Source organism: Asterias rubens, chromosome 21 (assembly GCF_902459465.1).
Source record: "Asterias rubens chromosome 21, eAstRub1.3, whole genome shotgun sequence".
Lineage (NCBI taxonomy): Eukaryota > Metazoa > Echinodermata > Asteroidea > Forcipulatida > Asteriidae > Asterias > Asterias rubens.
Window position 1 is genome coordinate 1,164,679 of NC_047082.1, and position 14,612 is coordinate 1,179,290.

The 14,612-nt window shown below is 40.6% G+C and overlaps 2 protein-coding genes across 2 annotated transcripts; both read left to right on the plus strand.

Moving 5' to 3' along the window:
* The first annotated feature begins 7,007 nt into the window (after positions 1-7,007).
* On the plus strand, positions 7,008-8,697 carry LOC117304735 (retinol dehydrogenase 10-B-like). The gene is made up of 2 exons (XM_033789338.1): positions 7,008-7,289; positions 8,449-8,697. Exons 1-2 carry the CDS (start codon positions 7,068-7,070, stop codon positions 8,695-8,697), a joined length of 471 nt encoding a protein of 156 aa, XP_033645229.1. The 5' UTR covers positions 7,008-7,067.
* Positions 8,698-11,611: 2,914 nt separating this feature from the next.
* LOC117304598 (short-chain dehydrogenase/reductase family 16C member 6-like) lies at positions 11,612-14,272 on the plus strand. Its single transcript, XM_033789140.1, has 4 exons — positions 11,612-11,839; positions 12,312-12,560; positions 12,938-13,173; positions 13,778-14,272. The coding sequence occupies exons 2-4, from the start codon at positions 12,341-12,343 to the stop codon at positions 14,024-14,026; spliced, it is 705 nt and encodes a 234-aa protein (XP_033645031.1). The 5' UTR covers positions 11,612-11,839; positions 12,312-12,340; the 3' UTR covers positions 14,027-14,272.
* The last annotated feature ends 340 nt before the right edge of the window (positions 14,273-14,612 follow it).

Consider the following 14,612-nt stretch of genomic DNA (forward strand, 5'->3'; position numbering starts at 1 on the left):
ATGTGTAACAAACAAGTTGTATGGCATGTTCAATTACGTATGTTTATAGGTTTGCTCGTCGTTTTTTTTTTCTTCAGCAGTACAGTGGGCAGATATTTGCAAAGTATTTCGAGGGATGTTGCCTTTGATATTAAAATCATGGAATTTGACCATCTGATTTTGTTTCACATATGGTTCGGTTGGCAAAACCTCGGACTGTGACGTTGCGATAAAAAGGTCTATTGCACATTTTGGTCGTCACATGAGTTGACATAAGGTTTTTACTTGTATTGTTTTATTAATAATTCAATGTCACCAACCAACGTAGACTTGTTTCGAACGCTACAGTCGGCAACAACGACCTTGTTAAATTTATGATCGCGTTGGGGCAGAACGTCCTTAGTGATTTTATAATAATTACTACGTCTCTGTAATTTTTAATCATAAATCACTCTGTTGTGGGGCCATAAAGTGACATTTTTATCGACCTATTGTAGCCACCCACTGTGGCAGGGGTTGTTTTGATAACTGAATCAAGCAGTGTTACTTGCAATGTCTGCACTCTCTAAAACTGGTCAGAATTGACACTGATTCTGGGTCCCGGGTCATAACATGGGCCCAACTTCATAAAGCCTTTATGTAAGCACAACAACTTGCTAAGCACAGATAAGTATTGCTTAGCAGACACAGGTTACCAGCCAAAAGTTTGCATTTGTGGCTTGTGCTCCACTCAATGTTTGCTTATCAAATTGAATTTGTCAAGTTTCTGCTTAACAGCTTTATGAAATTTGACCCTGACCCACAACCTCGTTACCATTGGCAGCGCGCCGCATCGATACCTCTCGTTATTGGCGAGTAAAGCATGCTAGGGGATACATTGCGCGACGAGATCGATCACCCCTTGGGAACGAGGTTGAACCTGACCCATATTTGGGTTAGGCTGACCCGGAAACTGTCGACTCGCATTTGTTGACATACTTTTTATTGATTTCTAATCAAGGGGGGGGGGGGCATTTCAGACGAGATAGGTTCGAAGGATGCTCAAAAATAATGTCTTCGGCGAAAAGAAACTCAGAGTCTTTCCTTTAAGCATTATTATAAGTTTGTGAGCACACTCAAGAGGTGAAACACCAATATTATTTACTTATAAATTCCAGCCATTGACCAATCAATCAATTTCTATTGGTGGCGCATGACACCAACAGTGTCAATTTGTCACACTTGTAAATTTGTCACACATGTCACTGAGACACACTATCAGTGTCAATTTTCTACACCCCTAAATTGCGTAAACGGTGAGCCGGTGTTTCCCTTTAAACTGCATAGTCTTTCACGGTGAAGTTTTACAAGTTATATAACCCAAAACAATGTGAAATGGCTAATACATTTTTATTTTCATAACATTTATTTAATAATCTCTCGCAAATGCCTTTCGGACACGTTGGGTTGGTTTCGGATGCTAACATTGGCCAGTACTATATAAGCTAGCCAGCACCGAGTTTTAAACCGGGAAAAACAGCTCATATACACAATATAACAAATGGATTTATTAATTTCGAATGAACTCGTTACAATCAGTCCCAAGTTCTGTGCATACACAGGTGAAGTATACGTGAGTGTTCCATTCCTCTGTGGTTATAACTCAAGCAGTGGTATTCCTAGTGTAGACTTGTATTTAATCCATATTCCGTTATTAATTAAAATCGGATGTGTGCGTTTTACTTGACTCATTTTTGCCATATTTTGATAAGCTTGGTCCCCTGTCTTTTTTCTTAATTCACGAGCCTGGAAGTTTAACGTCAGATATTCATCAGGCTATTGGCAATAATAATAATTTCGTGATAGAATCATATTATGCAGAATAATCATAGTAAACCAAAACAACCTTGTCTGTGATATATTTCGTTATTAAAGTCATAGCCATCTTAATTCGGAAACGACAAAAAGTAGGGCGCCCTCTATTATGACACCAAGGCTTCGCGTCAATAAACATCAACCAATTTGTTGGTTATTTAATATTAATCGGCTTTTGGGTGCGTTGTGGGCAAAGACCACTATTTAAAAAGGGGGAAATGAAATGGGTTTGTTGGTAAGGGCGATCTTCTTTGAAGTCGGTACACTCCCACAATGTGATATAAACACTAATCTCTCTCCCTCCCTACAAACATGGAGTCCCGGCTACAATGCGTTGCACAAATCAAGAAAGTGTGATTCAGTAACTAACAACAACAACACTTATTCTAGTCACTGGAAATCAGCTGTTAGCTTGGTAGGATATGAACCCACAACCCTGTGATCGCAAGCCATGCAGTCTAACCATGCACAGTGTGATCATGATAGTGATAATAATGTCAATCTCTACCCATTTCCCTTAAGGTACCTCTGTTGCATAGAAATGTATCTCATAACAGCTAAATGCCCTTCACTCCCATAAACATGGAAACTCGCATCCGGACGCAAGTAATAAATTGATTATAAGTGTCAGGGTGTTTCTATGCCATTACTTGAGGTAGAGGCTATACACCCAAGGCCGAGTGAGCGCAGCAAGTTCACACTAATTGCCCCTTGTTGCGACTTGAACGCAAGGCTAATGGGAGGTGTGAACTTTATTTCGGGAAAGGTCTTATTTTGATTACTTCTTTAATGTTGTGTTGATCTGATCAATTTAAACCGTTTTAAAGGGTGGCATGTAATAAAGTGGGTCAGAGAGGAACAGTTGGGCGAGTACATTTTGATTACAAGCATCATTGCCACATAATTTGACACACACAATCGGAAACATGCTAAGAAATGGCTAGGGCCATCACAGATTTGAATTTTGAAACGAATAAAACCTAGGTAGAATATATAACTATAGCAATTTTCAAAAATTGAAACATGGCTACCATTGCTTGTTACCAATATCTTTACAAAGGACACATCTGCTATTATGGCTTTGTACTAGCCAAATATCTGTCTCATTACATTCTCTGACGGCGAGCCAGTTTCCATACTTGTATTATCAAAGACAATACCCGTCTGCCGTACTAATTGGTTATAATTTAAATTTGTAAAAAAATAACTGATGTATGATATTATCCTAAATTTCAAAATAACTTAATAACGGAGTCGGATGTTGTGATCCATCAACTCTTCGAATACGTTACATATTTCATACTTTGACCAAACCATAACGTGCCACGCCTTGCGGAAATACGTCAGCAACGTGGTGCACGACGGGTAAAGACGAGAGTGAATGTACATCCATAACTGAGGTAACCATGCCCCTGTCGGAAATCGCAAATTAACTTGACTGTGGAAAATGTAAACAAATAAGTTGTATGCATATTAATTTTGATTTTACCCAGATTGACCGAATTGTGATGTTGCAATTGTATACTCAAAACTTGCCCGAACTCTGGAATAAAAATCACAGGCATGTAACTCAGGCGGTGGGATTCGAACCCACTACACTTGCAATTCTAGACCAGTGTCTTGCATTAATAAATTAATGTTTACTATTTAACTAAAGTTGTATATGCAGTTGAGCAATGTATGGGTTTCTAATGTGTATGGGAGCACCATAGGGCTGAGGTTTGAAACTTCAACTGTTGCTTTCGTCAGCCATTTTGTAAAGGCTCGAAAGAGTCTTGTGGCAGCTTATCTGGCACATGGTTTGGTTGCTTTATGAAAGAGCCTCTCGAAATAGCATAAAACACTTAAAATGCATTTACAAAACAACTGCTCACGCATTTTGTTTTCACAGTTTAGAAAAAAAGCACAAACTTCCTTTCAGAACTCAAACTTAAAAATTGTGTTTTTTATCCTTAACCATTTCCTGTATACAAAAAATCCTTTTAAATCACTTGCCTTTTTCTGGTTGAAAGCAATTGGAAATAAAATGCACTCGGGTGGTGGTGGGGGGGGGGGGGGTAGACACGTATATAGGGCGTTCGTTGATATTATACCGTTATGTTCCCATCATGCCGTATTTTACAGCTCTCCGTACACGACAAGATTGTTTATGTTGGGAATATAGAACAGAAGCAATAAATTATTATCCAAAGGTTTTAAGTTGAAACTTGTTATGGTCTTGCACTGACCATAGGATGCACCTTTTTCGCGGCATAATATGGGGGAAAGTTGTACACGCGGCCATTGAGAGAAGGAGAGACGATTTGAGATTAAGCTAATCTCCTATATGAGATTTACCTTTATTGATCTGATGAAGCAATGAGCATCATTTACTGCTAATCTGGATCTACTCAGCGATAAAGTCTTCCCTCGATGATCCAGTTGGGATCCACTTCTTTTCTGCTCCCATTTGATGGAGTGCCTCCTGGATCCAGTCTTAGGCTTCTCCACTCTAGCCTTGTCAGGCGTCTTGTTCTGTCTTGTATCATCTTCCACGCTGAGATTGTCACATGTTGAATGCTGAGACGTTACCCTGCTAGTCTCCTCTCGAGGTGTCTCGATGGTGATTTCAAACTTGTTAGTGTTTTGAGTGTGAATCTTCTCGGTGGTCATGATTCCTGAACCAGTGTTCCCCTGTGAAGCTGATGGGTTGCTGAAAGCACCCCCATACTACAGCGTCTGAGACAATCCAGTTACAAAGTCGAATTCACTTGTGGTGATATTCCGTCTGACGTATGTTTACATGTATCGCCACGGACCCTGCTCCATGTTTATTTCTCTACCATGTGGGAACTATGGAAACACTTCTTTAATGGTTCTAAGTCACCTCTCTGATTTATGCTGTTACTTTCAACTGGCGAGTTTTCACCCCCGCATCGAGGCATGATGATAGGGCGAGTTTCGATCGCTAACATTTTTCATCAAAAGTTACTCTATCATCACGGATGCGTTCTCGGTTTGCAGAGCGTGGCGTCGGCGATGACTGATGGGGGTGATGACGATGATGATGACACCCTCGATATTTCTTACTTCATCCTGCTGCTCTCTCATCTTCCTCGGTCTTTAAGTACAGGTACAGCTTCATCAAGTGAAGTCAAGATTCCCCACAGATGACGATTTGTCTCCTACTATAAAAGATCCCTTGACAGGATTGCAAAGTCCAAAGGCATCAACTCATTTATTTCCCTTTCCTTGATTGCATTCCTGAATGATGTATAAATTGTATAGCTCTCATCTAAAATAATGAACCTCTCTCAATCCCCCCTCATAAAAAAGACCACGTGTTGATATCTGGTTAGTGTTCATTTTATATTGGGGAGGATTTGATGGAGAGCCTAACGACTGGTTGTTTATTTGAAAAGGGCTTAAAAAATGCGCTGCTCAATTTTAAGGGAAGTTTTGATTAAAGAATGCGTTTGCGATATCAACTGTGGGTATAGACTTTCCACGAGTAACGTTTCGTGTGCTGCTGCTGGACACAAATGGATTAGCAGACCTCCATCGGTCTTTGGCAACACGCTTAGCGAAGACCGAAATAAATTAATGATTATAATATGTAACACCTTGTTTTGACCTGGTTCCCTGTTCACCATAATGGTTGGCCCGGATTACGGGTACCAGGGGGCCTGACCAATAACTGGGTCAGACTAACTGGGAAATTTGTGTAAAAAAAAAAAAAAAAAAAAATGGTTTTCTACTCCGATTCAGCACTAGTTTGGCCCATTTTTGTGTTATTTTGACATGATTACTGGTCATACTGATCCATAAATCGTTAAGGACCCCACGAAAGCCGGGTCAATTTTGAACCGGATTTAGAGTTTGCACTCCCTGGTAAAAAAAAAAACGTGTTCCAAGTCTGATGATATACTTCACGTAGACAACAAATGTGCTTGCCTTCATGCCCCCTTGAAATGCTCCAGTAGAAATTAAAATTTTCATGATAGGATGCTCTTTACCCAGGAGAAAATGCATTGGTGCCCTTGCCCTTTCAAATAACGAAGCATACAAGCCTTTTGTAACTAGTTGATTAATATTTCTTTCTACTACAGCCATCAACAATTCAGTCCAACAAAAACACTGCCCCTTTAACTTGGACTCATCTCGATAAAGATAGACCACTATAGAGCTTACTACATACGGCTTGACAAATTAGTATCAAACAAAGAAATGTGATTAATCATAACGGAAAGCGACCTGCCTTCAATACATGTGGTATGTTGTATATGCTGCAGTATGCGACAACATCATTTTACCGAATCTGTAATTAGACATTAAACTTGGCAATTACTGTAATTATGTTCTATTTTTACTGGTCGTATTTTGTGAGGAAATCTATTGGCTTTGATAGACCCAATAGGATGGTTACTATGACAGCGTAACATACAGTGGGCCCAGATATGGCGGGAGATTCTGTCCTTCTGGAGATGTTGGAGCCCCCCCCCCCCCCCCCCCCCATAGTGGTCACGAACTATTTCTGATGGCGCCCTCTTTTGAATCAAAATCGGGGACAGATTTCTATGGAACACTGCAATTTTCCTGTCTGTGATCAGGATGTTTTACAGAATTGCTGAACATTTGGCCCTTAAACTTGAATACAATGGAAGAATGTAAGGACCTTTACAAAAATGTCATAAGGCCGCCGCTCTGTTTTCTCCCGCAACCCTCCGAGTCTGTCGATAATTAGCGCCCTCTACCGGCGACTTAACTAGGCCGGGTTCAGCGGGTGATATGTGAACGTCTGAAGTCATTTATCCTTGCGGATAAAGACAGGGGCCCAGTCTAGGCGGGTAGTAGAATGTGAACATCTGACACCAGAAACCTAACGGTAGAAAGAGACCCACCTTTCGACCTATTTCTTTGGGATGACTATTATTATAGTCTAATGTCTAATTTTCAACTTATCAAAATTGACAGTAACAATCAACTTTCGAGTAATTTTGCAACTAAATATAGAAACCACGTGGTGTCTACCCTGAATATCTGACGACGGGGCTCGTAATTTACGCCAGAGATCTGCCTTGAGCTACGTCATTCCCCGTCCATAATCACCTTTCACCTACACGTATGCATAGGTCTGCCACACCAAAACAGGATTCATTAGATGCCAGCAGGAGATTGGTCAAGGGTTGTGAACTCTGACATGATGCACATTAAATCAATATATACCTTTCCATCCAAAAGGCAATCGGGAAACCATGCGTATGATCAATGCATTTGATGGGAATGTCCACGCCTACAAAGTAGATGTAACCAATGCAGAAGAGGTGTACGAAACCGCCAAGAGTGTCAGCCGGGAGGTTGGTGACGTCACCGTTCTGGTAAACAACGCCGGTGTGCTAAACGGCAAGCGCTTTATGGATTGTTCAGATGACATGATACGTAGGACGATGGATGTCAATGTGATGTCACACTTCTGGGTGAGTATAGAAACAAGTGGACCTTTAATATAATGGGATACTTTGGAACGCTAGGTGGCAGTAGACTTATCTTACATAATGGGTGCGTTCGATTAGATTCCCTGGGTCTTCCCCGTGGTGCTTACTCGGTGAGCCTCTGACAAGAGCTAAACGAACGATCACTCACCGCTCTCGTAGTGACGTCGTTTACCTGGGGCCGGCCCCCAAGTGACCCACTCCACAAGCAGGGCACTGGGGGCTGACCCGGGTGAGCCCCTGGAATTACGTCAAAGCTACTCGAACGCATCGGGGGAGACCGGGGTCGAACTCGGTACGTGCACGTTAGGCATTGAATGAGGTGCATGATGGTCTAGCTAGCGATCAAGTTTGATCGCAATCATAGAGTTATATATAAGAACTAGAGGGCGCACTGGTGATGCTTCTTGCACAAACGCGACGGGACCGCAAGATGACAAGCGCGCCATTCTGTACGCACATTGAATATGGAATACACGTTTTAGTTTTTTTGTATTGAACGCTCACACGATGCTGTTTGTTCAACTTACAAAATGGCCGCACAAACACACGCTGTGAGATGGCTGTTTTGCATTTTGTCAACTTAGAAAATGGCCGCCTGCGCGCATACCGGGCGCGTACATTGGCCAGTGCGCACTCTAGTTCTTATATATAACTCTATTATGATCGCAATCTAGACCAGCATCTCATTCTACATTTAGCGCTTGCGCAATGGGTATTTGCGAAATGGTTTATCATTTTACGTAGTTCTAAACATGCGCATATGTCGAGAACAATGGATTTACCTGATAAGGTAAGTCTGCTGCCATCTAGCGCCCCAAAAAACTCCAATTGGTGTATATTGTATAGAGAAGTTCAATCCAATTGGGTTCAGAGAGCCTTGGTTGTTGCCTCCGTCCACAACCTGATATATTTTTCCTGTTCGTCCAATTCGTTCTGAAACAAAAAAAAGCACAAAAAACATAACTTGTAAAATGCATTTATACGTGATAACACAAACAAACACATATAAGTTCACGTAGTCTTCAGCAAAAGTTTTTTTTTTCCAATTTGGACACGCACAGTCAATTTTTATTTGTGGATCAAAAACTGAAATGTACATATTCGGACACTCGTTAAATGATATTTGTTCTTGATCTAACAGACGTCAAAGTCATTTCTGCCAGCAATGAAAGCCCAAAACAAGGGTCACATTCTGACCATAGCTAGCATGGCCGGCCACTTCCCCGCCAACTACATGGTAGACTATTCCACCAGTAAGTTTGGCGCCGTAGGACTACATTCATCGTTGAGATTGGAGCTTCTATTAGAAGGATATGACGGTATTGACATGACGGTGGTTTGCCCGGGACCAGTCAGCACCGGTTTGCTCGAGGGAGCCAAGTGCATGTAAGTGAGACACAATAGGAGACGCTAGGTGGCAACAGACTTACTAAGTACATTTCCGTTGTGTACGTAGTGTGAGCATGCGCACACTGCCGAGAACAATGGATTTGTTGAACTTGTTAGTCTGCTGCCACCCAGCAGAAGCCGATATAATCTTTCCCGAAGCTGCAGCCAATCTGACCAAGAGCGACGAAATTTAGGGCATAAAGGCAAGTTATAAAGAATGTGACATCACCTGGAGTCAGAAAAGAGCACTTGTGGCGAAGGTGGGATTGCATCACATCAATTTTGTATGACACAAATAAAATAATGTTTATACGCGCTCAATATCATATCTATATTGATTAAACAAAGTACTTATATCAAATGATTTTTAGCAAATATCGGTGTTGTTGTTTTTTGTACCAGTTTTAAATGAAAGTTCTGGACACACAAAGGTTGATGAACTGTGTTTACCAGACACATTTTTTTCAGAACATTTATTTGGCTCGTCTATTTTGCTATTGTTGCAGTTTCATGACTCCGGAGTATGTAGTCTCCAAGATCATGGATGCCTTCCTCATCAACGAGAAAATGCTCTTCTTGCCAGCCGGAAAGTCTTTCAGAAAACTGCTTATGAAATTGTGAGTAACTTTCGGAAGTAATGATATTGTTCAATTTAAGCAGGTATTGCATTGGGTGTGTTTTATTTTTGTTTTGGATAGTTTCAAAGTATGTGATTTTATACTTTACGCCCAAGCTGTGCACATCCGCTCAAATTATTCAGTGGTCGTGTTCTTTTTTACATTGAAAACAACGACCAATGATTTTTGTTTTGTCAGGAATCTGTACACGTATACATAGATTATCGCTTTCGATTGTGGCAATCAAAAAAATGCATCAGTTTGACGATTCAAATAGCTTTCCTTGACTTTTACATGATCATGAACTTTGCTATACTATTTGGAAGGCGCTCAATTATTTGGTTGTGATATGTGCATTGAGATATATTATTTTTACAATTTTGTTTTATCTCCCGCCTCGCCCGCGGACCTTTTGGTTCACCAAAGTGTAATTAGTATGTGTCTCATTGCAAATGCATGTCTTTAGGGACCATTGCCTATAAGCTCTGCTTCTAAAACGGATCCCTCTGACGTATATCATATTTATTTTCATCTTGATATATATTTACTGTAGTGTATTCTTTAAACTGATCGCTCTTGAGTGATAATGTATTTTACTTGTTGATATTTTGGAAAATCAAATGAACCTTGACCCTTGTGAATTCAAATTTCCAGCTTGATACCTGAGAAGGTTGGTCTGATGATACAGCGTACCCCTGGAATGTATACAAATATGGAACATTTCACCGGCAGACAAAAGGACAACTAAAATACAGAGGAACTTATACGAAACCCCCTGGAGGATTGGATCTACAGTTCATGTTTATTTCTTAATTTGCAGTGATTTACCTGTTGTTTAATTGAATGACTTCTAGATCAGAGTTGATCTAGGCTGGGTTACAAGTCTGTGGTATTTTTTTTTCTTCAAAGCTTCCCTTAACATATTACTGGTGTTGAATAGTTTTTGAGAAATGGACAGCTGGGACAGAGGCCTTGCACTTTCGTGTTGTACTATATCTGCGTACAGCACAGTGGAAGATACATAAGGGCTATGTATTATCATTGGTAACAAAAACCCATAGCTTTACTCCTACCAGCAAATATTGATGATTTGATTTAAAGGCAGTGGACACGATTGGTAATTGTCAAAGACTAGCCTTCACAGTTGGTGTATCTCATCGTATGCATAAAATAACAAACCTGTGAAAATTTGAGCTCAATCGGTCATAGAAGTTGCGAGATACAAATAAAAGAAAAATAACCCTTGTCACACGAAGTTGTGTGCGTTTAGATGGTTGATTTCGAGACCTCAAGTTCTAAATAATAATATGAGGTCTCGAAATCAAATTCGTGGAAAATTATTTCTTTCTCGAAAACTATGGCACTTCGGAGGGAGCCGTTTCTCACAATGTTTGATACTATCAACCTCTCCTCATTACTCGTTACTAAATAAGGTTTTATGCCAATAACTATTTTGAGTAATTACTAACAGTGTCCACTGCCTTTAAGAGGCCGAGTGAAGTGTTTATTGTACTACATGTAATTGGTTTTGTTGGTGAAAATAAACACCCGCTCTTGGTTAAGCTTGGAAAGTTTAGCTTGAAAAGTTTATTGTGTATGTTTAATCATAGCTGTTGTCTATTCCAAGGTTGTTGATTATGCTTAAAGGGAGCTAGTAAATCAAGCAAAAGTGTCTGACAAAGGTCCCGTGGAGGTTGAAGAAGACGTGGGCTTGACTCTGTTGTGTTTCTGTAGAACAGTCAGATAACTAAAGTGTATAATACAGGGGCTTAAAGCCATTGGACCCTTTCGGTAAACAGTGTTGTCCAAGGCCCACACTTTGTGTACCACAACTTCTATATCAAATAACAAACCTGTGAAAATTTAGGCTCAATCGGTCATCGGAGTCGGGAGAAAACAACGGAAAAACCCACCCTTGTTTCCGTGCGTTTCGCCATGTCATGACATGTGTTTCAAATAAATCCGTAATTCTCGTTAACGAGAATTTATATTGTTTTGCTGTTTTCTCAAAAAGTAAAGCATTTCATGGAATAATATTTCAAGAGAAGTCTTTCACCATTGCCTTCTGTAAACCCTGTAAGTTATTTGTAAATCTGTGAACTTTTTTTTGTTCTGTACCGAAAGGGTCCAATGGCTTTAATACACATTGATGTTAGGGTCAAACAAATAACATTATTCACAAAACTGTAAACAGGTGCGCCATTTTTATTCATTTCAGAGTCTATTGTGAGAAATGAAGCAAAGGTCATTAGTTGGTAGAGTGTCAGTATGCAAAAAACATTATCCCTTTACGGTGCGGAAACCACAAGGGTGCATAGTTCAAGTACAACACTGTATGTCTCGTTGAAACTCTTGCGTTGTGGGGATTGCAGATTGTCAATGAATATTAGTATAGGCCGACACGGTCAGTCAAGTTTTAGTACATTACGGGCCGTTAAAAAGCTGTAATACATTTCTAACTACCCGTCTAGAGCGTCTAGACCGATGACTTTCCGTTTTGAAAGGTTGCAGGTTTCGTTTTATTAGGTAAGTAATGTTTTGTTTTGGACCGGAATGTTCTGATTTTATCATTTTACAAATTTAGTAAGTGAATTTAAAGTATGAAGAATCTAGTGTTGATGAGGATACACATTAGTATACAAAGATTGATGATCGCAAAGAAGAACCACATCAAAAACAATTGTTTTGAAATCATAGAGGTTAGAAGTATGCTAAATGGTGTTTGAAGCTTTGCATGGTATGGAGCATAGAGTAACTATAACATAGACTTGCGGGTACGTGAAAAATGTGTTTTGAGGGGATGATGGCTCTGCAAAGAGCCAGTTTGGTATCAACGTTTCGAACAGTACACTCTGCTCGTCTTCAGGAGAAGTATGCTGTTTAAAGGTGTAGACAAAAGTATTTTGAAGGCTCCCCGAGTGTGGCCTTTGCAATGTTTCGAATCACTGGAAATGTTGCGTCTTTTTGTACAATCCTGTATTTTGTTTGCCCTTGGTAGAGACCCCTATCTAGAGTTCAATTACAACAATGGGTATTATCTCTGCCATCACTGCTTTGTTCCTCGTCTTCTGGTACTGCACGGAGGCTGTTGTGAGAGCCTGCATCCCGTGGGGATGGAGGAAACGCAAGGATATCACCGGGGAGATCGTGCTGATCACCGGCGCTGGGAGTGGCATGGGACGCCTCATGGCGGTCGAGTTCGCTAAACGTAATGCCGTGGTGGTGTTATGGGATATCAACGAGCCAGGTAGGGTTTTAAGGATGGCGGCCATTTTGTTTTACGTCCATATGAGTTCGCTATTACTTAATACTTGTTCTCAATGGGACTGTATGCTAAACCTCCCTCCCCTTAACCCAGGCCTGTTAGCCAAAACTTCAAATTATTTCTTTGGATTAATTTCAGTAATAATAATTCTGCTGCCCTCACACATCCTGAGCTCATTCGTTTTCATAAATGCGTCCGTCAACCGTTGGCACAAAAAAGGCTGTGGATTGTGTACAATAAATTAACTTGCTTCAAGAACTTATAAAAGAACAACACGAAATGAAAACCGTCAAAACACATTATTACTTTAAGTTAAATAAATATTCACAATTTGTATTTACCTTTCCACCATCCCAAAGGCAACCGGGAGACCATGCGCATGATTAAGGCATTTGATGGGAATGTCCTCGCCTACAAAGTAGATGTAACCAATGCAGAAGAGGTGTACGAAACAGCCAATGAGGTCAAACAGGAGGTTGGTGACGTCACCGTTCTGGTCAATAACGCCGGTGTTGTGACCGGCAAGCGGCTCATGAATTGTTCAGATGACATGATACGCAAGACGATGGATGTCAATGTGACGTCACACTTCTGGGTGAGTGTATACAAAATATTAGAGTTACATTGTTATATGGACAAGTGTTTCCCGGTTGGAGTTTTTGGAACGCTAGGTGGCAGCAGGATTTCCAGGTTAACTTAACATAGTTCTGCGCATGTGCATAATAAATGTCACTGATCACTATTTTGTATACCCGCTATGTGCATTCAAGGGCTTGGGCTCACAAAAAGGCCAATCCGCTATCAAGTCTTACAATACAGATCAGTTATCTGCATGCGCACATTTCCAGGAGCAATGGATTCACCTGGTAAGTCTGCTGCCACCTAGTGGCGCCAAAAAACTCATAATTTATGATTGGTCATATAGTTCCCTTGCTTGTACCTTATTCTAAAACAACGAAAAACAAATGAAGAAAGCACTTCCAATCTATTTCGGGCCGGTGTTTTCCATGGAAATCTGTCCGCCGGAGATTCCGTGTCCCCCATATCGGAAATATTGGAAGGAGGATGATTCAAAAGAGGGCGCTATCAGAAGAAGTTTGGACACTATTTACCGTATGGAGGGACAGAATATCCAGGGGACAGAATCTCCTGCCGAGTCGGTATTGATTGAAAATGAATAATATTATTTCTTCCTACAGACGCTGAAGTCGTTTCTGCCCGCAATGAAAGCCAAAAATAAGGGCCACATTATAACCATAGCTAGCCTTGCCGGCCAGTTCCCCGCAACTTACATGGTGGATTATTGTGCCAGTAAGTTCGGCGCCGTAGGACTACACTCTTCGCTGAGAATGGAGCTTCAAGTGGAAGGATATGACGGTATTGGTATGTTGCTGGTTTGCCCAGGACCAGTCAGCACCGGCATGTTCAAGGGAGCAAAGTTCACGTAAGTTAGTCCTCCATTATGTCGCGTCATTTCCCCCTGGCCCTATCAGTAAGCTCGGGCTTCGTCCAAGGGAGCTACTTAGCTTACAGCTAAATGTCTTAAATACACTATCGGGCCTTTGGCAAATCTCTGATCCGGCGAGCATCAGGCGCAAGTGTCATCAAGCCTGATCATGAAACTTGCTAAGTCCAGACAAATTTTGCATATTTTAAACTGGTTGGCAACCAAGATGCCATAAAACTAACATTGGTAATCGGTGCACCACTCTTATTTTGCTTAGCAATATTACTTGCTGTGCAATGTTATCATGTAAATTACCCTGACCTTTACATTATTACTATTATTGTTTATTTATCTGTTTTTAAATTCTATGGGCCCAATTTCATAGAGCTTTTAAAAACTATAGCTACGCACAAACAAATTAATTATGCTTATCAGAAAACGTTACTGGCTGAAAAACACGTTTAACATCTATGAGTATAGGCTGCTTTTTATTGTTCTAACACATATTTTAAAAGCAGCTATATGAAATTGGTTCAAGTTCAGTCCCCCCCCCCTGCAAAAAATGAAAAAGTAAATACATCAAGTTT

What these genes read in the sequence shown, in the direction of transcription:
- LOC117304735 (XM_033789338.1), top strand. Translation starts at nt 7,068, where the DNA reads ATGCGTATGATCAATGCATTTGATGGGAATGTCCACGCCTACAAAGTA. An exon ending in ATGTGATGTCACACTTCTGG is followed by an intron (nt 7,290 to 8,448) that starts GTGAGTATAGAA and finishes TTGATCTAACAG; the next exon opens with ACGTCAAAGTCATTTCTGCC.
- LOC117304598 (XM_033789140.1), top strand. Translation starts at nt 12,341, where the DNA reads ATGGGTATTATCTCTGCCATCACTGCTTTGTTCCTCGTCTTCTGGTAC. An exon ending in ATGGGATATCAACGAGCCAG is followed by an intron (nt 12,561 to 12,937) that starts GTAGGGTTTTAA and finishes ACCATCCCAAAG; the next exon opens with GCAACCGGGAGACCATGCGC. An exon ending in ATGTGACGTCACACTTCTGG is followed by an intron (nt 13,174 to 13,777) that starts GTGAGTGTATAC and finishes TTCTTCCTACAG; the next exon opens with ACGCTGAAGTCGTTTCTGCC.